Source organism: Sceloporus occidentalis, unplaced genomic scaffold (genome assembly GCF_023333645.1).
Source record: "Sceloporus occidentalis isolate IW3139 unplaced genomic scaffold, rSceOcc1.0.p SCAF_5, whole genome shotgun sequence".
NCBI classification, from domain to species: domain Eukaryota; kingdom Metazoa; phylum Chordata; class Lepidosauria; order Squamata; family Phrynosomatidae; genus Sceloporus; species Sceloporus occidentalis.
Window position 1 is genome coordinate 107,641,536 of NW_028316985.1, and position 26,176 is coordinate 107,667,711.

General features: G+C 38.5%; 1 protein-coding gene across 4 annotated transcripts in view; it reads left to right on the top strand.

Moving 5' to 3' along the window:
- Positions 1-26,176, top strand: part of LOC149312633 (BEN domain-containing protein 7-like) — a 71,686-nt gene that overhangs the window by 38,574 nt on the left and 6,936 nt on the right. For 2 of the 4 annotated variants that reach the window (XM_089525051.1, XM_089525049.1), the window contains exons 6-8: positions 3,977-4,202; positions 15,734-15,853; positions 18,897-18,947. In XM_089525051.1, coding sequence (XP_089381177.1) covers positions 3,977-4,202; positions 15,734-15,853; positions 18,897-18,947 — 397 coding nt within the window. The remainder of the gene's footprint in view (positions 1-3,976; positions 4,203-15,733; positions 15,854-18,896; positions 18,948-26,176) is intronic. The other 2 variants (XM_089525052.1, XM_089525050.1) reach the window with 1 other exon arrangement.

Consider the following 26,176-nt stretch of genomic DNA (forward strand, 5'->3'; position numbering starts at 1 on the left):
CAAAAGTACTCCCAACTGTGTTTAGTTGGGCTTATTCCATCGTAAGTGTATAGTAATTCAATATAATATTACTGACCTTTTGTACATGTGTGTGTGTGTGCGTGCACACCTTCAAGTACTGTATATACTCATGTATAAGTCTAGAAATTTAGGTCAAAAAATTGACCCCAAAAACCAGAGTCGACTTATCCACGGGTCAGTGTAAGTACTCTACTTTAACTCTTATTTAAAAGAATGAACCATCTCCTGATGAAAAGCAAAATTATAATATGTGAAGCACTTATCCCCCTCAGGGACGTAGCCAAAGGGGGGGGGGGGGTTCTTGAGGTCCGGATCCCCCCTTCCATTAGAAAAAGGAATGGTGTGTGCTGCTGCGCCACCGCACCCAAGCCCCATTATAATGGTTGGACCCCCCTTCCTAAAATCCTAGCTACATCCCTGCCCCCCTCTACTCTCTCCTCCATCCAGTCTTAAGAACAAGCACATAGATTTATGTCTGCTGGAATTTTATAAGTTCTTTGACATTATTTTTCTTTGCTTCATCCTTTAGATCCTTTGTTATATGTCCCTAAATTTTACCCTCGACTTATCCACAGGTCATAGCAAAATCCATAATTTTGGCCCCAAATCTTGCCCTCGACTTATATATGAGGTCGACTTATAGTCGAGTATATATGGTAGTTTCCAACTTATGGCAACCATAAGGTGACCCTGTCACAGGGTTTTCTTGGCAAGATTTGTTCAGGAACCAATTGACTATGCTTCTAAGTAAATGTTTGTTTTCTACGCAAAACAAATAACTTTGATAGAATTGGCAAGGGAGATCTATTTTAATCAGTGAAAACATTCAGAAATGCTTAAGATTAAATCTAATTTGCTGCTTGCTAATTTTAGCATTACAAAAGTTTTGGCAATTTTCTCATATGTGTTAATTATGTATACCATTGCTTTGATTATTTTACGTTAGCAAACCCTATTTGGCTATAAATCATGCTTGGAGATGTCCATGTGAAACTCAATTGGAAACTGATTGCTTACAATTGAAGGATAATTCACTACTGAAGGAATCTGGAATAAATCAGCATTTTATTTTTAAATTATGTGACTGGAGTACAGACTGATTCATTTATAAGATACATACATACAAACCTTCAAATAGCATTAATTGGATCTCTGACTGAGGCTAGGGTTTGCCTCTGGAATGTTCTTGTTATACAGATTTGTTTCTGTCTTTTGCATTATAGGGACATTGGTTTTCTAATGGGTAGGTTTACAGTCATATCCTCCCCATGGTTATTGCTGTTACAGTATTGTGTAATAGACTGGTCACTGGAAACTTGCACCATATGCTTGTCACTATAGAGCACATGCCCTTTCTATAACACAGTTTATCCCAATCAGTGAGAGGAGGAAGAATTCACATGTGACCATGGAGAACTCATCTTCCAGATCAGCCATGAAATTGGTATCCAAACAAATTGTGACACACATTTCAAGAATACTGCTTTTTTGTTTTTAAGATCAGGAAGTGTGTGAATAGCTGAGGATATGAACTTTTCATTCTCCGTCCTCCATCCTCTGCTTGTGTAAATCATGGACTGACTCTTCTCTTGTGACAGATTATCAGCATTTTAAAAAATTCTTACACTCTTCTCTGTATGTGGAATGTGATCTGAATAGATAATTCAAGCAGAAGGGAATACCTGTCTAGGAAAAACATTGTCTTATTACAACTGAAGATCATTCTACCTTTCAATTACTATTTTATTCTAGTTTTAGTTTTAGTTTTCTTGTGTGCTAAACTGCTATCACTTAATCCCATGATCAAGTAATAGGGTAAATGTGAAGTTGAAGGCTTTCATGGCCGGCATCCATAGTTTTATGTGGGTTTTTGGGCTACGTGGCCATGTTCTGGAAGAGTTTATCCCCGATGTTTCACTAGCATCTGTGGCTGGCATCTTCAGAGAATGCTGACTTGGAAGAGAGTGGCTGCACACACACACACACACACACACACACACACTGTATGATACCCACTCCCTTCCAGGTCAGCATTCTCTGAATATGCCAGCCACAGATGCTGGCGAAACATCAGGAATAAACTCTTCTAGAACATGGCCCAAAAAACCCATAGCGTAACTACTGTACTTTGAAACAGTTACTTTAATTTCCTAGTGTATTGGTGTGCTCATTAAAAATATATATATTTGCCTCAATTGGTTGAACTGATTATCAGTAAATTGACTGAAGTATAGACTTCAAATATATTATTTAAAAATTTGATGTCACTTCTGTAAGGTCAAGACATCTGTTTCTACACCATAAATCCATTTATTGTGGTGCCTAAAGATACATAGTATTGGATGTAGAAGTGGGGAAACACACTGGTATTTCTCAGCTGACAGAGAAAGAAATCATGGCCATAAGATGTTTGCGTATACAGTTCAACTCCCCTTTATCTGAAATGCTTGGGACCAGAAGTGTTTGGGATTTTGAGATTTTTTTGATGGTGCACTACTTGCATGAGAGTATGCAAGAGAGCCAGTCTGGGATAGTGGTTTGAGTGTTGGGCTGGGACTCTGGGGACCAAGGTTCAATTCCCAGTTCAGCCATGAAACCTGCTGGGTGACCTTAGGCAAATACGTTGGATGCAGTTAGTGTGTCCTATGTTTATGCAGTTTAATTCAGTGTTTTTAAATGGCTTTTAATCAGTGTTATATTCTGCCTTGAGGAGAGGTGGGTAAGAAATAAAAATTTGTTTGTTTTTAAACTTGCCCACCTTTTCCATGGTTTGAAAAAATCCATATGGTCATCAAAACTTGAATATTAATTAATTATGGTTGGAATAAAGGAAGGCAATTACATTGTAAGTTCAAATGCAAAATAGAATAAGCCTTATTTTTCCTAGCATCCTTCTAGAATCTGGCTGTTGAAGTTACCTGTCATACATTGTTACATGCAACTTTTAAAGTTACTATACCTAGACTAATACATTGCTGCTTATTCTGTTCATGTCAACAAATGAAAACTAGCTCTTAAATGCTCTTAGCTCTTGTTCTAGTGTAAGTTTTTGTGGGTTTCTAAGAGATGTTTGGTTATTAGAAGTAAAAAGAAATTACTTACTCACGGGCTAGCAATCTACAATTGTTCAGTTGTTTTTGGCATACATCTCACATTAGCCTTAGCCAGAATAGCCAGTGGTGAGTGATTATGGGAGTTGTAGTAAAAAAAAAAATCTGTTGCTGCTGCTGCTGCTGTTGTTGTTGTGTGTCTTCAAGTAGTTTCTGACCCTAAGGCAAACCCATTACAAGAGTTTCTGGACAAGATTTGTTCAGAAAGGGTTTGCCCTTGCCTTCTTCTGAGTGTGGCTTGCCAAAGATCACCCAGTGGGTTTCCATGACCAAGTGGGGATTTGAACCCTGGCCTTCAAACACACTGCAGAAATAATCCAGTTTGAGACCTCTTTAACTGCCCTGGCTCAATGCTTGGGAATTCAGGGAACTGTAGTTTTGTGAGACATTTAGCCTTCTCTGTCAGAGAGATCTGGGGCCACAATAAACCACATGTCTTAGGATTCTTAAGCACTGAGCCAGGGCAGTCAAAGCTGTCTCAAACTGGATTATTTCTGTGGCGTGTTTTACTGCTTAGACCATACACCATGTTAGTTGTTTCAAATTGTTAAGAGCTAGTGTTCTACACTATTGAATAAATATTATGAAACCATAGTTGCTAATTTGAAATTGTACAGACATCCACGTAGCCATCTGTTTGAAATTCTTCCAATTAACTAAATCATTAACTATGATAATTTGCATTTTATGATTCTCAGTTAATACATTTTATTTTAATGAAATAGGAGCCTATTGTGGGATAAGAAAGCCTTGTGTATATACTGATATGAATGACCACTCACTTTCATGTTGGACAAAATAGTTATGAATAAAGTGCTAATAATGTATTGATATTCTTTTGGTAGCCAGACGTGCAACTTGCTGAAGGCTTTGACGTCTTTATGCCTAAATCACAACTGGACTCTATATTAGCAAATTATACTCGCTCAGGGAGCCTGCTGTTTAGAAAACTGGTGTGTGCATTTTTTGATGACAAGACCTTGGCCAACTCCTTACCCAATGGCAAGAGGAAAAGAGGCCTGAATGACAACCGGAAAGGATTAGACCAAAATATTGTGGGTGCAATAAAAGGTATTGTTGTCTTTAATTATATCAGTACTTTTATAATTTCATCTAATGTTTATGCTGCATTTCATTTTGAAACTTGACAAATGTATTGGTGATTTCTTCTTAAGCGTTGCTTCATATTTATCTTTAATAATGTTTGATCTGGTATGAACGGACACGTTGGTAGATTAGGGGAATACAGATTTTTGTCACTATCCTACAAATATTATGTAGAGCACTACGTGTAGAATATCACTACATGTAGAAACCTAGTATGTCAGGGAGGAAAGTTAATCTGCATTGTTTGTTCACATAAAATTTCCTGTATGTAGGAAGACGTCTATTTATGTGGAGTAGCATCATCTTCTCATCGTCTAGCAGATTGTGGAGATATAGTCCTCACTGGAGCTGGAGCACTATGCTTACCCTGCAGTTTAAAATATTATCTTTTCTGACTTCCGGCTGGGAATGGCGCCCTGCTGAGACGGTCCTCGCACTGGCTCTGCTGGGGACGTCTCAATTGAGTGGGAATTTCGGGTCTTAGAACCAGAAGAATTCCCCTTAAAGAAAGGGGAATCTGAGGGGGCTCGACGGAAGGTCTCATACTTTCTCCGGAGCTGAGTATTCAGCAGTAAATCCATCCCGCTACGTGGGAGAGGACGGAAGCCATTGGAGAAGGGAGACCTGTAGAGCAATCCACGCCCGCTCAACTTACTTTAGCGATTTTCGCACAGGGGCGCCCACCAGCTTTTTAATGAAGAGAAGAGAACTTTCTGGGTAATAAAGATTGGGCTCGGAGAGCATTCCTGGGAGTAACGGTGGTGAGACAAACCCCACAAAAGGGGAGATAAAGTGGTTCCTTAGCCTTGAAGACCAGAACGGACGCCACGTCCCCTAAGAGTCGGAGGGTGGAAGGTGACATACGAGTGGAATCGTGTAGTCTACTTGGATTGGTAATTTGGAATGGGACTCTAACCAAAAGGATATAACTCTTTAAAAGGAATATCAGTGGATTAAAGGGGGAGACAATCCTGGTCCGGGCAGTGAAGCATTTGTTGGAATAAGTCTCGGCAATCGGGAGAGGTGTGTGTGTATGACGACGGACTCGGAAACCCCGAGCTCTCAGGCTAAGAGTAGCCTGTAGAGTTAAAAATAACAACATAAAACCTGCTCCAACTGACCTTGAAGGGACACCTGTGTTTCCAGTGGAGAAAGGAGAGTCCGTGGGAGGAAGAGAAGCAGGCTGGGGAGTGAAGAGGAGATTGACTCGGGGGGTGGCTTGTGAATCTGATTGTCAGGAAGGGAGGAGGGATGAGGGAAGGAGTTGTGAACCAGCGGAAGTGAATTGAAGGAAGTGATGAAAGAAGAAGGGCAGTGACGAGAATCCGGAAATACACAGGGAAGGGCGGAAACGGAAGAAGCAACGATAGAGAATTGGATCCTAGAGGGTCATCCCGGAGGACTTAAATAACTTTCAACCCCACAGGAAAGTGAGAAAGCCGGTTGATTCGGGGAAACTTGGAATAGACTCAGCAGACGGACTGACAGAGGGAAAGTGGGTAGATATATTAAGAATGTTGAAAGAGCTAATATCAGTGTAAAAGTTAGTTAGCTAAGTAGACAAGTAGTCATTGTTGTCGAATTTCCAACATATAATAGATAGATAGAGAACTGTGGGGACTAAGAGGGGGAGGATTGGGGAGGTTTGAAAGCGGGAAAGTTTTTTTTTTTTTTTTTTTTTTCTTCTTTTTCTCTCTTCTTTTCTTTAGCTCTTAATTCTTAGGTGGCAAGTACTATTATTATCATTAGTTTTTTGTGTTTCCTATCTTCATTATTATTATTAGCATTTTTTCTTTTCTCTTTGCCTTTTCTTTTCTCTTCTTTTAAGACTTCTTTCCAACCCACAGTTCTTCTAGTTCCCAGGTGGCAAGTACTATTGTTATTATTAGTCTCTTGTTTTTTTGTTGTTGTTTCTTTTTTTTTTTTTTTTTTTTTTTTTTTTTTTTTTTTTTTTTTTTTTTTTTCCTTTTTCTTTAGCTAAATTTCAACTATTTAAGTTCTTGGTCCCCCTTTTTTTTTTTTTTTTTTTTTTTTTTTTTTTTTTTTTTTTTTTTTTTGAATCAACAGTGGATGTAGTAAAAACTTTTAAAGATTTATAGAATTCTGGGGCTGCAGATTGAATAATTAAATTATCCCTTGTGGATTTTGTAATTGAATAATAGTTGAAGAGAATTGTAAAGACATCCGGATTATGAATACCAGAACTCAATCTCAGAAGTTGTTAGCACAAGCACAAGCCCAAAATCAACGGAGAACCTCAACAGAAAAAGTAAACTTGACGGACATGAATCAACTAATTTTAGAAAAGATTGAAAATTTAACTACAACTTTATCTTCTAACCTGGCAAAGGAAATGAGTGAATTTAAGAGGGAAATTAAACAGGAAATCAGATCAGATTTGAAAGAGATAAGAAAAGATTTGCAAGAGATTAAACAAACAGTGGAAAATTTAACAACAGAAATACAAAAAACAAAACAAAGAGTGGATATTTTAGAATTTAGAAGCGAAAAATTGGAAACAGATTTTGGACGACTGTTAAACAAAAGGGAGGAGGATCTGGATGATAGGGCTATTTGGGAGCAGAAATTGAAAGAGAAAACAGTAAAAATTAGAGGTTTACCGGAGGAAAAAGATGAGAAGCTGGAAGACATTGTAATAACTGAAATAGCAAAATTTTTAGACAAAGATCCAGTGTTTTTTGAGGACGAGATTGACAATTTATATAGAGTGAACTCAACAGTAGCAAAACAAAGGGGTCTGCCCAGAGATGTGGCTCTTCATTTTGTGAAAAAAAGAACCAAAGATGTCTTCCTGGCTAAACATAACGAAACACCGTTTCAAATAAATGGAACAGAACTGAAAGTGCTGAAAGATATACCAGCCCGGATTCTCCGTAAAAGAAGGGACTACTCCGCGTTGACGACCTTTTTGAGGAAGGAAGGCATTTCTTATCGGTGGGAGTTACCTGAAGGACTTACCTTTTGGTGGTGTAAAAAAAGAGTCAAGATCAGCTCACCAGACCAAGCAAGAGTTTTTATGAGAAGAGCAGCAGAGCAAAGGAGAGAGAAGGATAGAGAAGAGAAGAAAGAAGATAAAAAGGAATTAAACGTGGAAAAAAACCAGGACAATACTGCAAACCCAGAAGGGATAATATCGAACTTGGATTTTCAAGAACTTTTGGAGGAGGAAGACAGAATAAGAAGAGAGGAACAAGAAGCTCAGGAAGAAGCCCAAGAAGAGGAAGAGGAAGAAGAAGAAGGAGAAGGAGATTTGTAGAATTATCGAAACGTACCTGCTTTACGACCTCTATTTTTTCTTTTGTCTCACTGTTATTAATTCCTTAATTAAAACTTGCCAACTATCTACCCTAATAAAAATTTATTATATTACATTCTTGAATTTGAATTTTTGGTATTGTTGGAAGATACATTCCGGCTTAATGGATAATCTAAAGTTGTTGACTTGGAACGTACAGGGCCTAAACACACCTCAGAAAAGGAAGAAAGTTTTCTATTATTTACAAAAATTAAAGCTCGATGTTATCTGTTTACAAGAAACTAGAATCAAAGATAAAGACAAAAAATATTTAAGGTGGAATAAATTAGGTCAAGAATTCATTTCGGCATCAAAATTTAAAAAAAAGGGGGTGATTTTATATATTAATCAGAAATATACTGCGAAAGAAATTTATAATGATAATGAGGGACATCTTATTATTGTAGAGCTAACAGCCATAGATAAAAAATTAACCTTGATAGGAATTTATGGACCACTAGAGAACAAGAATAAATTCTACAAAAAATTAAAGGAGAGAATAAACAGTTTGGAAGCAGAGAATATAATTTTGATGGGGGATTTCAATGGAGTAATCGATCCGGTAGTAGACAGGTTTTCGGAGAAAAAATCCAAAGTTAATCAAGGTAAATTACCACAGCAATTTTTTGAATTAATGAACTTACATGCATTGGGAGATATATGGAGATTGAAAAATGGGGAAAATAAAGATTACACATTTTATTCGAATCCGCATAAATCATGGTCCAGGATAGATTTAATTTTAACATCACTACATCTTTGTAAAAATGTAAGCAAAGTGTCAATATTACCTAAAATTTGGTCGGACCATAACCCAGTCCAAGTAGAATTAAAAATAGGCAAAAGACAATATAATTGGAGATTGAATACAGGTTTGCTGAAAGATGAAAAGCTTGTGAAAGAATTAAAAGATAATATAGAATTATATTTTACAGAAAATTGGAATGAAGAAACTTCGCTGCAAAACATATGGGATGCAATGAAATCGGTGATTAGAGGGTGGTTGATAAAAAAAGCAGGGGAAAGAAAGAAAAAGCGAGAAAGAGAATTGGACAAATTAAAAGTTGAATTACAATCAAAAGAATCAAGACTTAAAGTAGACCCTAGTAATAAAAAATTACAATATGAAACCAAACTCTTACAAAGTCAAATTAGGAATCACTTGGTTGATGAGATGGAGAAACAAATGAGATTTACAAAACAGAAATATTATGAGTCATCTAATAAGATAGGAAAATTACTTGCCACGCAAGTGAAAAAGGAGAAAGCTAAAAGAGTAATAACAGAGGTTAAAGATAACGAGATGGTAGTGTCGGACCAAGAAAAAATTAAAAATATTTTTTTTAATTATTATAGAGAAATGTATAAAAAAGATAATGTGGAAGAAAAGAAAATCTTTAAGTATTTGGAGAAAATGAAATTGAAAGAATTCACAGAAGTTCAAAGAGATCAGTTGAATGGCCCCATTACCATACAAGAACTTTCACAAGCTATCTCTTCCAGTAAACTTGGAAAATCACCGGGACCGGATGGATACATAAATGAATTTTACAAAGTATGTGAGGAGCAAATAAGGCAGCCCTTATTGAAGGTCATGAATGAGGTTATGACGGGTAAAATACCTCAAACCTGGACACAATCTACGACGATCCTAATCCCGAAAGAAGGAAAAGATCTGTCAAGCCCAAAAAACTATAGGCCCATTGCATTATTGAATTCGGATTATAAATTGTTTGTTTCGATTTTGGCCAATAGATTAAAAAAAATACTCAAGGTATGGATTCACCCTGATCAGAATGGTTTTCTTCCTAACAGGCATATTAAAGATAATATTAGAAACATCATTAATCTGATTGAAATTCATGAAAAAAAAATTGATAGAAAATTGGCGTTATTTTTTATTGATGCAGAGAAAGCTTTCGATAATGTAGATTGGAGATTCATGTTTGGGGTATTGAAAAGCATAAATGTTGGCCCGGAATTCTTAAAAATGATTGAAACAATTTATGAAAAACAAGAAACTAAAATTTTGATTAATGAAGAGAAAACCAGATCATGTACAATAAGCAAAGGGGTCAGACAAGGTTGCCCGCTGTCGCCATTACTTTTTATAATAACATTGGAACCCCTTCTAGTAGCCATTCGAAATAATCAACTAATTGAAGGATTTAAATATCGGAAGGAGGAATACAAACTTAAAGCTTTTGCTGATGATTTGGTTTTAACAATAGCAAATCCAGTTGAAAGCTGTGAATATATCTTGAAAACCATAAAAAAGTTTGGTAGGGTATCAGGATACCGTTTAAACATTGATAAAACTAAACTAATAGGATTAAATTTAAATAAAGATGAAAAAATATTGATTGAACAAAAATCGGGCTTTAAATTTGAGAAAAAGATCAAATATTTGGGATGTGAACTTTCAAATAAAAATTCGGATTTGTTTAGGAATAATTATGAGAAAACATGGGGTATGATAAAGAAAGAATTGGCAAGATGGGATAAATTAAATTTATCATGGATGGGAAGAATGGCAACGATAAAGATGATGGTCCTTCCCAAAATGCTGTACCTATTTCAGACCCTTCCGATTATAATTAATGATACACCTTTCAAAACATGGGAAAAGGATTTAAATAAATTTATTTGGAGGGATAAGAAACCGCGTATCAAGGCAAGAGTTATTCAGGATGCAACTGACAAAGGAGGAATGGCATTACCTAATATGAAATGGTACTATTACGCGGCGGTGATGGACTGGGTGATTGATTGGATCAGATTAGATAAGAGAAGAACAATAAATTTGGAAAGAATAGATTTAGTTTACGGACTACATGGGTACCTATTTTATGATAAAATCAAAGTTGATAAGAAATTTAATGATAATATAATAAGGAAATCTCTGAGTAGAATCTGGATAAGATACAAGAAAAAATGGTGCCAGTCTATTCCTACTTGGGCATCTCCAAACGAAGCAATTTTTAATAGATTAGTCATGAAAGATGATGTCTGGATAACGTACGAGCACTTAACAAAAATGAAGGATGGACAGAGAGTAATGAAAACACAGGATGAATTGAATTCGGAGGGATATAAATGCGACTGGTTTACATATAGGCAGTTTAAAGAAAGGTTCTTGATAGACAAAAAAACGGAAGGAATAGGTGTAACAGATAAACAATTAGAAAGAATTATTAAAAACCCAAAAAAACAAATAGCAAATTGTTATAGTTTAATTAGGGATTTTGAATTAGAAACAGAAGTAGTTAAAGACTTTATGATAAAATGGTCAAAGGATTTAAAAGAGCCTATACACTTTGAACAGTGGGAATCAATATGGAAAAGAAGATTGAACTTAACACCCAGTACTGAAATTAAAGAAAATATTTACAAAATAATGTATAGGTGGTATTTAACCCCTTTTAAAATATCTAAAATGTTTAATAAAGCCGGTACCTGCTGGAAATGTAAAAAAGAAGTAGGATCGTTTCTCCACTGCTGGTGGAATTGCCCTGTAATTAACAACTTTTGGAAGGAGATTCATAAAGAAGTAAAGAAAATTCTACAAATTAAAACAAAACCTAATCCGTTAATGTATCTTCTGAACATTACCGAAGAGTTCAAGGCTGATGTGTCAAAGGATAGACTCCTATTTTTTATGATCGTAGCAGCAAGATCCTCGGTGGCAAAGAAGTGGAAGTTGGAAGAAACACCCTCAATTGACGATTGGAAACTAAAAATGATGAATTTTTGTGAAATGGATAAACTAACAACACTGCTAGGAAAAGGGACTTTAGATGATTTTTATAGGACTTGGGATCCGTGGTTAAATTACATGTTATAATGAGATATAGTATATCCTAAAGGGTATGGAGACCAAACGTTAAACTGAAAGGAGTGATGATTAGAGTTTTAGAGTATCAGGGGGACTGGACATAGGGTAGACCAGAAGGAACTAGAATAGATTAACCGCTAAGGAGATATAGAGGGAAGGTCAGTGTGAAAGGGATGATATTGTTGAAGGATGTGTTAATGTAAGCACTTGTTAAATTGGGTAGCCCTAGAGAAGGAATGGAACCTAGCCCAAAGGAAGTAATAGGATAATAGGTGGAATACTAGAATTATTGTATTTATATTTATGTAAGTTTTGTGAAAAATATTGTAAGTTTTAAGCATTTAATAAAAAAAAAAAAAAAAAAAAAAAAAAAAAAAAATAAAATATTATCTTTTCTGCACAACATCATATTTACACTGGGCCTCAGTCCCACTGAGTCTTTTTGATTTGGTACTCTGCAGATCAGCATGTAAGGAAGCTCAGTGTGCAGTGTTATGTTTTATTTTGTAAGTAGCACAGTTGTTCAGTGCTATGTTCAACTGTAAAGTTGGCTTTTGTTAACTGCTCGTCTCATCAGGATACCATGTCCCCCCGCAAAAAAGGAGCTGCATTAGTGGTGGGAATGTGAAGGCCTGAGTCCTCTACCCCACTACTGTCACTTCTGTCTATTCAGGGTGCCACGGCCCCCTGAGGAAATCGGCAGCAGCGGCAGCAGGAAGGTGGAGGACTCAACCCTCCACCACTGCTACCACCTCTTGTTTCTTCAGGGCACCACAGCTCACCAAGGAGATGAGTGGCAGTGATGGCAGGAACAAGCTTGGTGGTGAGGATCATAGAGTAGTGTCTCTGCTTCAGTCTGAATCTCATAAGCTGGCTGGGCAACAGATCATGACTTCTCATCATGTAACAGATTGTGGAGGTACAGCCCTCACTGGAGTTGGAGCACTATGTTGGGCTTTTGTTGTCAGTGCTTTTGCATCAAGCACGTTGAGTAGTTGAAGATCTGCCTTTCGATGACGGTACGCCCTTTGATGATGGTGGACTTTTCAGTGCTTATACTAACACTAAACTCAAACACACATTGAAGATGCAGTCCATAGTAAAGGAGTATGGGTTCAACCCTTTGGCTCAGCCTACTTTGTAGTCTAACTCCACCTGGTAAAGATAAGGCTCTGCCTCTAAATGTACCTACAGCCCCTCTTGATCTTGTTATCACCGTACCTTTTCATTGCCTTCCTCTGCTGGGCAGAAACACTACTCCTCTATCTCCAAGTTTAAGTCTGGCTACTCCAAGATGCGTCAAGATAACTTCTCCAAATGTTGTCTTTGACTTTTTCCTTGTTGACTGCCTTGCCTCTACTGTGGATCAGTTCTTGCCATCATCATTCACAGCAGGCTCGCGAAATTCAGTCCTGCTTGGGCCTCCATCATCTTGGATTTGTAGGTTTTTGACATTGTCAGCAGAGGCTGTGCCATCAAATTCTATAAGTATCTTCCCTCCAACATCCTTCATACCACACCTTCTTTGACAACATCCCTCCTGGAGGTGGACACCATCTTGCAATAATGGGCCATCAAATCCGTCCTGCCTTCATAGGAGCGTCTTCTTCTGCCCATCTTTCCTTGGTCATGTCCTGCCTGTTCTTTGGATTGCAGCATTAGTTTCCATCAAACTGCCAGTTTTATCAGGTGGGAGTGGCTACTGTCAAAAATCTTATTTAATGCTTTAGATGGTTCTGAAAAATGCACTGTGCAGGGGCAGGATAACCCACTTGTCTGAGTTCACAGGTGACCACATGATGCATTATACAGTGTGCCCTTGTTTTATGCGGGGGATCCGTTCTGGACCCCCCCCCCCCCCGGCGTAATGCGCCCTGCATATGACGCGGGCATACTGTAGTTAAAGGTATGCAACTGGTCCTTCAGCAGAAATCCACACCTAAAAGGAATTCCAGTCTGTAACATATATATAGCCTAACTGGGAATCCAGATATTGGGCTAGCATTTGACTAGCAAAATAGACTTTGAGTAAGAGCCAAAATGGGAGAAATTGTGTTGTTGGAGAACAGTTGCATATACATTGGGCCCTTGCCTTATGCGGGGGATCCGTTCCGCGCCCCCCCCCCCATGTAAGGCGAATTCCACCTATGCTCAAGCCCCATTCATTTGAATGTGCACGGCAGCGCGGGCTTGTGCACGGCAGCACGGAGCATGCAGGGCACCACAGGCGAGTGGCCCATTCATTTGAATGGGATGCTCCGCCCCGCACGCTCCCCGCAGCTTGAGCACGTAACGCGGGCGCACTGTATGTTGCCAGTTGGGCAAGCTTTATGCAATTGTTTAAGTGTAGATGCTTTAACCTAGTGGCCATAATCTTAGTCAAGTGAAGTTGGGGGGCATCCAGACCCTTATTTCAAAGCCCTGATGTTATCTGAAAAATTTTGAAAGCATTCATACTTCAGTTCTGGAGAAATACTGTAGGTACCAAAAAATTGTAGCATATTGCTTTCTTGGAGAAAGAATTGCTCAAACTTGTTGAATATACAGTATAAAACAAACATAATGGAAGTTAAAACTCCAGTGCAATTTTGAAATACCACATTCCCACTGAAACACATTTCTCAGTTACGTCCAGCAGCTGATAATATCGGGGGTGGCACTGCTAGGCACTGTTATTATAATAAGAGGACTCTCTTAATTGTCTTCATGGCACCACACAAATGATATTGCTATGCTCACTAGGGGATTCTGCTCCTAGAAATGAACAGCAAGGACTGGCACACTGTGGAACTTTACTCTGCCTGGCTCCGTTTGCACATTTTCCTTTTGAAAAACTGTTCTACAAGATACTGTAGATCCATTTATTCCTTGTGGTGGATCAGCCAGTGTAAAACCTCCTTAAGAAAGACAAGATGTATGGTGATTGCTGTCAGTTTGCATTGTGGTTGTGAGAGGTTCTTGTACCACTCCTCCATACCTTGTTTAATCATACTTCTGCTACTCTTTCTTATTACCAGGAATTTAAATTATGTGTTGATGGAATTTATTTTATTGTTCAATGTTCTTGCTTCTTCTTTCCTTCAGTTCTAATGAATCCCCAATCGATCATATTAATAAGATCTGTATAGTTCCATCATGTCTCTATTTCTTGGATGTTTATTCTTCAGGAAATTGGGAGGGAGTATATTTGGCTGCTGGTGCTACAAGGGTTGAAATATACAAGTAGGCCATGTTGCGGCCTGTTGATGTGTAATATAATAACTGATAGACACTCTTTATCTAAAGCTTTTTTTTAATGGGATGAGGTATTTTGTGAAGTCTTTCCCAAATAATAAGTTACTGGTTTTCCAAATTCAAATTATTTCCTAATTCTATAGATGTTTTCTCTTCTCTCTACCTCCCCTCTCCATGGTGGTGAAAGACTCTCAAAGGAAAAGTTAGTAAAATGTGAATCAGAATCATTTGAGGATATTATCATTATGAGTGTCTTATTATTTACTTGCTGTTATCTTCCCAGTAATAGGACGGAGCATCTGTATATCTCCTCTTTAAAAAACAACAGCACCAACAACAGTGAATTTAAGATATCAAGTTTTTGTTTCAAGGAGAAAGCCTGATGTCAAATGATGTGGTTTTGAAATATATGTTTACCAAATCAGTGTGTTGGTGGACTGACTTAGGCTTGAATGTAGCTTAAGTGTGTATGAAAGAGTCACCCTTGGTGATTCTTGTTTACAGAATCAAAGCTATGCATTGTGCTTTTAAATTTCATATTTGTATATTTGTGTGTGTCAGTTTGCACCAGTGATTTCTAGACAATGTTTTTGTTGTCCTCTGTTTAGATGTCTAGTTAAGCATATTTCTAGAATTTCAATGCCATCTTCTGTTAATGTTTTCAATAAGTTAAATGTTTATTGAATGCTTAAGAGATCTGAATTGTTATATGAAGAATTTCTAAGTCTATTGGGTGCTGTCAACTAGCAAGCTAATGGCTGCAATCTAGATTTATATTATAACTCCCAGAGTCTTCAAGAAACTCTTAACTACCTCATGCATGCATATAAAGGGCTTGTTTATTTGAAGGCCTCTCATGTTTATATATCCCTGTGCCTGGAAAATTGAGGAGTGCAAAAAGGTTTGTTGGCATGCACAAGAGGGAAACTTTCTCTGGGAAGAATTCAAAGTTCTCTTCAACCAATTCTGAGCTTGTATACAAAACATTGCTTTTTATTCTTTTACTTTTCTCCTGTCTGGTTGTTCAGCTTTTTTATTTGAAGTTATCTGTCTTCTTCCAGCTTTGAAAAATCTTTTGCTAAATAGATGCTTTGTTTCTTCTGATTTTAGTGTTCACAGAAAAATACTGCACGGCAAACCATGTGGATAAACTGCCTGGCCCAAGAGACTGGGTCCAAATTCTACAGGATCAAATCAAACTGGCAAGAAGACGGTTAAAAAGAGGTTCAGGTAAGAGGAATGACAGGGTTGTGGAGCAATATGAATAAGAGCGAAGATTTAAAGCATCCATGAGCCTGTGCTGAGAACAGTTGAAGCTCTTTGATCTAAGGCTTGGTTGGTGCACGTATGTTCTGTACACCTCTGTTTCATTACTCAGTATTCTGAGTTAAATATATGGCTTGCTGGTATTAAGAAGTTTTGTTTTTGTTTTGAGTTTTTTTGAGATGACATGAAAGTAGTCTCGTGTTTGATCTGTTACTGTTCCATAGATGTCGATCACTTTGTGACATTAAAGATATAAAATGGCTAAGGAGGGCAGCTAATGTTACTCTTTACCTTTCAGTATTTCAGCCTTTCCCAGGTTTGGGAAGGTTGTCCTCTACAGATAGTTTTGGGCTACAGTACCCATCATCCCTGACCATTTTCTATGTTGGTTGTGGTTGATGGGAATTTTAATGAAAACCATCTAGAGGACAGTAATGGAAATAATGTTTTTCATAGCATTACTAATTCTAAAAAAGCCGACAGTAGAGACATGGCTCTCAGAATCTGAGCTGAACTGCTCTAAGAATGTTCTGTTTGTTTCATGAGAAGGTGGAATCATAAGTCTTTTTTAGTGCCATCCTTTAGCTTAACATCTTTGGTATATTGATTACTTCAGTGGAAGAAGTTGTACAGACCAAGTGTCCCCCACTGATGTTGACTGCTGTAGAAAGCTGAAGGATCAGTTCTCTATTTCATACTGTCTTTCTTCCTTTTTGTTCTCCTCAACAAAATACGTAGGGCCCTGTTATTCAGAGATAAAATCCTTTCAAGTAAATAAGACCTCTAAACATTTGCTCTGAGTGTGGACCAAAGAAATCAATATTCAACCCAACCTGTGACTTTTTGGAGTAAGAAATCAAACATTTTCCCCTACAACCAGTCCCCCAAATTGCTACTATATTTGCTTTGAGGTATGGCCTTGATAATGCTTATCTGTCCCTACTTCTCTCTCTCTTGTCCTTTAATCCATAACTTTCATTTCTGGGATAATGGCAAATATAGATGCTATGTTACCTGAATGTGTGATGACATTTTTAAAATGTCAAGTCAGAAATGCAGACCATCTCCAGACTTCTCAAAGTCTTAACAATTAAAACCAAATCCAGCAATACTATATGGCTTCTGCATTGTTAGACATTACTGTGAATCATGCCAGAATATTCAGTACCGTCCTACAATTTTAAACCCCACCTACTAGAGTATGGGTTTGATAGCTGTTTTTATTCTGGTTTTGGTAAATCTTTTAAAGTTCCTCTGCTCGTAGTACTACATTGGTAAGAATAGGGAGGCCTGGTGATGTCTCATCCACAGGGTCAGCATGGGTTTGGGGTCAACTCCACGGCAGTTAAAGACAACAACAAATATGCAAAATAAATTTTCTACTACTAAGTTGTGATCTTTCCCCCACCTAAAGTGAAGTCTTTCTAATGTCTGCTCCTCAGGACAAGCTTAACTAGAGAGGGAAGGTATTGTTCTCGGAACCTCATGTATTCAAAGTTTTCCCACTGAGCTTTGGTCCCTTTGCCAGTCTAATGCTGTGAATATTTATTTTACTTGATGAGGAATTCAGTGAAACTTGAAAGTCTAGTGCATGTGTTCAGTTCCTGCTGACTTCAACAAAAGATGTGATTTATTTCTTTGCCACAGCTACAGTGGGGTAAACATAACAGATTAAATCCATTGCCGCATTAACATCCTTCTTGTAATGCAAGAAGCCTCCCCCTATCACTGCCCCAGCAGCCTTCTGTGATGCTTGAAAATCTGCCCCAGAGGGTTTTCTAGCCTTTGGGGCATTTTTTCAGGGCACACCAGGGTATTGCTGGTATGAAATTGTTCTCTTCCAATTTCACTGACAGAATTACTGAATGATACTGTTGGGTCCTGATTAATATGTATTTAAATGCTTCGTAAGTGGAAAGAAAATATCATCTCAGTAGTACTTGGTGAAACTGACTTGTCTCACACTTGTGTGGATCCTGAAATCTGAATAATACCTACATACTAATATTGCTATTCACAAGCCATGGCAGTGAGATATGGAGTTATTCTGCTGGGATGTATATGTTTTGTTTTGTTTTTTAATCAGTCCCATATCTTTGTCATTCTTCAAAAATACTAAGAATCAGAATCATTGACCTATGCACTGTTCTCAGCATCTTCCAAATTCTAGTGGCCAGGAGCAACTTATTTTCCCCCCTTTTTCCTCCTTCTTTGCAGGAGACATTACTTCTGCAATAGCAGAAATATACACACATAACTTAAATTTTTGTTACATTTCTGAATGTTAACAAAGTGTCCCTACATTCCTAGTATTCACACTTAATCACTTAATTCATTTATTATTATTTTATGTTGTTGTTGTTGTTATTGTTGTTGTTGTTGTGTGTCTTCAAATAGTTTCCAATTTATGGCAACCCTATCACGAGGTTATCTGAGGCATGTGAAAGTGTGGGACTCACCCAAAGTCACTCAGTGGCTTTCCATGGCCAAGCAAGGAATTGACCCTAGTCTCCAGAGTCCTGTGCTCTTTAGCCATGTTACTACTCCAAACCCTTTAGACAATATAAAATAGTTGAGGAACTGGGCTTATGAGGGACAGGTTTTTATGGTTATCTTGGGGGAATTCTGTATACAATTTCAGGTTGAAGCCCTGATATACAGAACAGATTTAATGGCTAAGTACCATGTGACCTTTGGCATAAGCTACCAGTTCTATGAGATTATTTGTACTTTCTTTTCTGAGGAGTGTATAATGACTGTTGGGTGAAATAAGATGCAAGCCTATACTGGATATAACAGAGCAGTTCTGGTTTATCTGCACATTCTTCTGGTACCTCATAATTTATACAGTGCTTGAGAAGGTTTTACTGCACTCCCACCTAATATTTAAAGAGCTATCTTTTATTCCTTTCTTCTGTAATCTTATTACTCCTATTGTCCTAAGTCTGATTATATATATATATATATATATATTTGGGGAAAATAATGATGTTCTGTTTGTATTTAGCAGAAGCAAATGACTGTGATGAGAAATTGGACTTTTCTCTACTACAAACAGGTAAGAAGCTGTTCATTAACAACTACACACTGATCACTTGTTTGCTTTTGGTCTCATTGAAGTTGCAGTAACTGTCTAGCATATCTTTACACCAGGGGTTTCCAACCTGTGCTCTGAGGAACCCTTAGGCTCCACGTACAGTTCCCAGATGCTCCAGGAAAATGAAGGAAATAAAAATTGAATGAAATTAAAGAATAATAATACAGTCACCCCTTTGAACTTGCGAGGGATCCGTTCCGGACCCCCTGCAAGTTTGAAATCTCATGCATATTCAAGACTCATAGGCTTGAAAGGGGCATGTGCATGCAGGGCACGCACCCCATTAGGGTTAATAGCGGTTGCCCCTCCACGGATTTCCAAGTCCACAAATTTCAAGTCCGTCAATTTGGAGGGGCAACTGCATAATCTTATATATATATTCCTGAACCCCATTAACTTGTGAGGCATAGGGTAGGCCTCCTAGGGGCTCTTCTATAGAAATTAGGGCTCTACAAGTCAAAAAGCTTGGGAACCCCTGCTTTACACAATACTTCTTACTATAACTCCTTTTGTCTATACCACCTTTCAGGAGATAAACCTCCAGATCTCCTTTCCCACCCACAGTCTCCAAAGTCTAATCCATAGATCTTTCAGATGCAAGGAGATTTAGCAACAGCACTTATCTGAGGTATTGCATATGATCTTTTTTTCCCCCTGAAGCATGAAATTCTAGAGAGTGATTTGGACAGAGGTTATAAAAAAATACAGTTTGGACTGGATGGCAAACAGATTACAGTGTGCCCGCGTTATAGGTGGGTGCGTTTTATGCAGCTGATGGAAGGAAGGGGGCCACACACCGGAAGGAAACAATGGCACATGCTCCTGTGGTATGCGTGCCGCTGCAGGCATGAACCCCATTCATTTGAATGGGGCTTGAGCATCCAAGTTTTTTCCCTTACACGGGGGGGGGGGGGGGCGTAACGGATCCCCCGCATAAGGGAAGGGTGGACTGTATTTTGTGTTTATGTTTCTTCTTCTTAGCCTCCTTGACTCCTTGAGGCTGAGCAGGAGGCAATGTCGGTTTCTGCCATCAAGGACTTCCACTTTTTTTGCGGGGACGTCCTCAGATTCATGGGCTACGGGTTTGAAAATGGCCTCATAGCTCAGATTTGAAGAGCCAGGGCAAGTGGAGTCATCATGGCTACTTGATTCCATTGTCGAAGGCCTCCTCAGGACTATAGACGGCAGGGGCACAGAGACAGTCGCTGTGGGAGGCACATGTAGCTTCAAAGCCTTTTCATACAAGAACACCTGTAGTCTAGAAAGGTAATCTTTCCAAGCCTGAGGGGATGAAGGCCCTGCAATGAGGGCAAGTCTACATATTGTACAGCTCACCAAGGCACAGCGAGCGCTTGTCCTGGTCTTGAATCTTTGCCCACATTCCTCAAAGCACTTGAAAGACATGGACTGAGAGGCCATACTTGCCAATGGAAGCTTAGTCAAACAGTCTGGGTCAAACCATTAATGTCAAACAAGGCCCAAATTGCAAACCAGAGAGTAGTCGAAGTAAGCAGAGTCAAAACCAGGAAAAATTCTATGCCGGTGCCAAAATCCAATAAGAAGAGTAGTTAAGAGTCACATCCATTGTTTGTAAAACTGTTATCTCCAAGAATGAGAGTTATTGTGTGGATCAATTCCTTAGATGCTGCTAGCGAATTGCACAAAAAGGAACTGAAGGAAAAGAGCAGGAATGCTAGGGGTATATATAGAGTGAGCAAAGCTGTCACCAAAAAGTCTTCCCTAGTGATTCTAGAAGGTCCTGAATGTCTCCGCACAGGCGCAGGAAAACCCATTTGTGTGATACACAGAGACCACTTGAAGAACCAAAACCAAACAGTTACAAGTAGGCAACCTGATCTTTCTAGGCCTTGTGTCCAGCTGTAAAATTTGTGTAGGCAATACTTGGTAAAATCAGAAAACTCAGAAAGCAGTTAAATTATTTTTTTAAACATGATGTCGCAGGACATCATTCATTGTTCTGTCCATAATTAGCAAAATAAATATGAAACATGGAACTGAGTTTCATTTGCACAGTTTATACAGTAGTCCTATGTATCCACAGATTCTTCATCCGTGGATTCAAGCATTCATGGATTGAAAATATTTTTTAAATACATACATTCCAGAAAGCAAACCTTGAATTTGCCATTTTATATAAGGGGCACTATTTTACTATGCCATTGTATTTAATGGAACTTGACCCTCCATGGATTTTGGTATCCACGGGGAGTCCTGGAACCAATCCCCAGTGGATAATAAGCGCCCCCCCCCCCCCCCCGTAAGTTTGCAGGATCTATCTTTTCTTAAAAGAGAATTTGAATGGTCCAGGAGATGAACTTTTTAGAAGAGAATATACACATTCCTTGATTTAGCTTTGTGAAGAACCCAGTTGTAAGAAAATCTTTACCTTGTTGTGAAAAACAACCTGACCCTTTGGTTTTTACATATATGCGCTCTCACATATGCATGTCCTGTGACACTACTTTTAGTAGCAACATGTCCAGAAGCAGCATACTTCTTATATACAGGATCATGTAGACAAACAAGAAATACAGCATTTTTCATGTATTTTGTGAGCTTTCTGAGGACATCTGGCTGCTGCTCTCAGGGGAGAAAATGCTAAACCAGATGGAGAACAGTCAGATCACTAAAGCAATTCTTTTCCTGTTACACACTATGATAGTATCAGAGAACAATTGCTGTAACATTTTTTAAAAATGAAAATTGAAACAGGCACATATTAATGTTAGATGTTATATGCATGCTGTTATGGGATAGGATATCTTCCAGCACTTTTAAATATCTCCTGTGAACAGCAATTGTTGTTCTGTGGCATTTCCTGTTTTTGCCTAACACTTCCATCCCATGCATGATTATTCATAAATAAGCCACACTAAGTTTCATAAGACCTCCCTCCAAAAAAGGCACTTCGGATCACATCTAAATTTTAACTGTAATACCTTAAATACAGCCAGCCCTCCTTATCCACGGATTTTTTATCCATGGATTCAAGCATCCACAGATCAAAAATATGCAAAAAAAAATGTAAATTCCAAATAGCAAACCTTGATTTTCTATTTTATATAAGTGACACCTTTTTGCAATGCCATTATATTTAATGGGGCTTGAGCATCCACGGATTTTGTTATCCATGGGAGGTCCTGGAACCAAACCCCAGCGGATAACAAGCACCCATAGTAACTTTAATGATTTGTAGATTAATTCAGATTGTTACAATTAATGATTTCACCCACTGTTTCAGTTGTTATAATGGCAAATAATACATTTCAGAGTAAATTTGTTAACAATGGTATGCAAATCAAATAGCAGAACATTTCATGTTTTCCTTTCTGTTGTAATATAGTATTTTCCAAGTGCCTAAAATCTGAGACTTTTTACTGTGTTCTTTGTGTCGCTGTAATAAAATACACCAATTTAAAGGATGACAAATTTTAGTAATCCTATACACAAATGATCTTCTTCGTCACACACAGGACTTCCCTGTGCCTGTTCCTCCCGTTCCCCGCACCCCCTGTCCTCCCAGGCCTTTAGCTGCCTCCCTGGAAAGAGCTAAAGGCCCAGGAGGGCAGGAGAAAGAGGAGGAACAGACATGCGCCTGTTCCTCTCCTTCTCCCTGCCCTCCCGGGCCTTTAGCTGTCTCCGGAGAAGCAGCTAAAGGCACGTGCCTGCCCTAATCTTCCCCTGCCCTCCTGTCTTTTCATGTGCCCTCTAAAATGGTTTTGTGTGCCAGAGTGGGCACGCGTGCCATAGGTCCATCACCACGGTCCCAGTCCAATGCTCAAAGCACTACAGCACACTAGCTTTTCACAGAATTAGTAGTTACATTAGCATTTTACTGGTGTCCACTTCTTCTAATGTAGTTTCATATCAACTGCTAATTTTTATATTATCAGATATGATGAATGTGACATACAAAGGTAGTTACATTAGTCAAGAAATCCTATTTCCAGGCTAGTTATTTTTGGTCTGCTTCTTTCAGGATGTTCAGTGCATGAAGAAATAGATTCTGTTTTGACAGGAGTATAAATGGAATCTAGTGTATTGCTTTTGAATAAGAGGGCCGTCACATGGTTTAATGTAGAACTTTTATAGGTTCTTTGAAAGATACAGTTAGAGAAAGGTAGCTGTATCAGAACAAATGTGTGCTGATCTAAAATTAATGCTTTGTGGCTGAAAGTATTTTTTATATATTATAGGTACCATTTATTTAGCAGGAGACAATCATTTTGGGATTATGTAAACAGACGACTTTATATTAAATCAGAACTGCTTTTTAAATTCTAATGTAGTAATGTGGTGAAAACAGTTGCATCCGATATGTAATGCAGTCTCGTTTTCTACTGCCTTCTACTTTACCAAGCATTATTGTCTTCTCTAGTAGTAAGTCATTTCTAGTAAGTCACGTCTTCTCTTGATATATCCAAAGTATGATAGTTTCAGCTTAGTTAACTTGGCTTCTAGGGAGAGTTCAGGCTTGATTTGCTCTAGGACCCACTTATTTGTCTTTTGTCAGTAAAGGATATCTACAGAAATCTCCTTCAGCACCACATTTCAAATGACCTTGGTCTTACAGCTTTATCATTAATTATTTTTTTAATGAAACGTCAAAGATGATTTTTCTGAAGTAACAGTATTGCAGAAGTGTCCCCTTAACCCGCCCCCGTGCTATTTGAGACATAAAATTTGAATGCTTGTGAATACTGCATCTAAACATTTTCTGTTAGTGAATATCTTTTAGTACAATAAAGCCAAATACTGTTTTTCTAGATTTCATTTATTTGTTCATCACCTCTCATCCCACCAGAGCCGTGGAGGCAACGCACAACAAATAAAACTAGATAAAAGCATTCATTGAAAATAAACCAAAGCCATGTTTTGATTGTCCAAAAGCTAACTCTGTTTTTAGAGATATATAAATATAAACAATGTGGTTTTGGCTCCCTGTTGGAAGCTCAGAATGGATGGTGCTCACCTGACTTTCCTTGGATAACTTCATGGAGTCTCTGTATCTCCCCCCCCCCTTTTTTTTGGGGGGGGTGGCTTATACTGCACACTTTTTCTCTTCTTATTCTTAATTGACATATTTTTTTAAAGGTCCTGTTTTCCTTTCCTGAGGTGATTGATAAAAGAAATTACAGTATTCTGTCTCTTAAGGAAAAATGGATGGGCACAGTGCACTCTGAGAATAAAGAGTGGTTCCATCTTATTTAATTTCCTCTCTTTTGCAGCAGGGGTGGAGGAATGGTTTGGGTTGTTAGCAGACACATGAAGAACATTTGTTCCAGTGAAGAAAATTCTTCTTCTTCTGCCTTGGTCTTCTCCCTTTTCTTTTTCTTATCCAAGACAGGAAGAACAGAAATTTTCACCAGCTGAGGATGTGTATGCATGCATCTTAGAAATAAAAGTGTGGCATAAAACCAGAGAGATGACCAGGAGATAGCCTTGCTCCATGAGTACCAAATGAACACTTCATACAGGAAGGATATTGGTACTTTAGAAACACAAACCTTGTTGCCCTCTTATGAAAGATGAATCATAGCTCTGGCATTACGCTGTAAGCAGTGATCATATTGGTTAAACTTTCTCTGCTGCTGAGACTTTATTTTGTCCTTCCATATTGATTCTTCATCTGTGTACTCATCAGGTAGTGCACAAGCAAAAGGAAGAAGTGATTTTTTTCTAAATACTAGGAAGTATGAAGTAATTCTGTAGCAGAAATTGTTTTTTCACATCTTGAGGGATGCAGCAGAGTGAAAGGGGACTGACTGGTTTTTCTTCCTGGTTATATTTGTCAGAAAGTACTTTAAGACATCAAGATGCCTTGGATTGATTCAGAATACCTCAGTGTTATGCTTCACACATGTTCTAAATCTGGTAAAAGATGGCAACCCAATAGAGTGTTCATTCAAGTGCAACAGTATAAGCAAGTGTTCTACAACAATTAACTACAGGCTATCTCACAGAGAGGTGAGATAGGTGCTGTTCATTGTGGTTGGACTTTGAGACATTCTACCAGCTCTGTGTAAACAATGTCTATGCCTATCTTGGCTGCTTGAAACTAGTTGAAAATATCCTTTGCCAACTCTTAGGCTAAACTGCTTTTATCAAAGAAAGCAGAATGACAACCAACCTTACAGCTGTTTATGGTAAAGGTAAAAGTATTCCTCGTTGACAAGGTTGTCAAGTCGTGTCTGACCATAGGGGGCTCCTCTCAGATACTAAGCCGAAGTGCCAGCGTTGTCAGAGACTACTCTGTGATCATGGGGCCAGCATGACTGCACAGAACGCTGTTTACCTTCCCACCAGAGTGGTACCTATTTATCTACTTGCATTTTACATGCTTTGAACTACTAGGCTGGCAGAAGCAAGTGATGGCACCTCACCCCATCATGCAGCATCCGGGCCTTGAACTGCCAGCCTGCCAATCTTGCAATCAACTGAGTCAGGATCTTAACCCCTTGAGTCACCGCATCCCTCACAGAGATGAATTAGTTGTTTGGCTGCTATTGCATATGTAACGGGCATGTCCTTTGGATGCAACCTTCCTTTCTCATTTCCAGCATTCCCTTTTGTTGGTGTTATTTAATGAGCAGTTCCCCTCAGTTTCTACTTTTTTCGTATTGTTGTTGTTGTTATTATTATTATTATTATTATTAACCTTTATTTATAAAGCGCTGTAAATTTACACAGCGCTGTACATACAATCTTTTTAATTGGACAGTTCCCTGCCCTCAGGCTTACAATCTAAAAAGACACGACACAAAGGGAGTGGTGGTGGGGAAGGGGCCTCTCTATTAGGATAATACATATAAAATACATAGCAATACAGGAAATGATTCAATAAAACAGGCAACAAAAGAACATCAAATAGCAAGTGACCGTTATGCAATGCCTGGGAACGCTGCCCTGAACAGGGTGGTCTTCAACTCCGTTTTGAAGCTGGTTAAAGAAGTGATGGCTCTTGCTCGCGGGGGAAGAAGGTTCCAGGAGTGAGGGGCAGCAAGTGAAAAGGGGCAAATCCGAGATGGGGCAGAGGAAATCCTGGGCTGGGACAGCCGACCCTGACTACCAGAACGGAGGGCTCAAGTGGGAAGGTGAGGAGAAAGAAGGTCTGATAAGTAAGGAGGGGCCAGCCCATGGAGGGCTTTAAACGTGGACAGCAGGAGCTT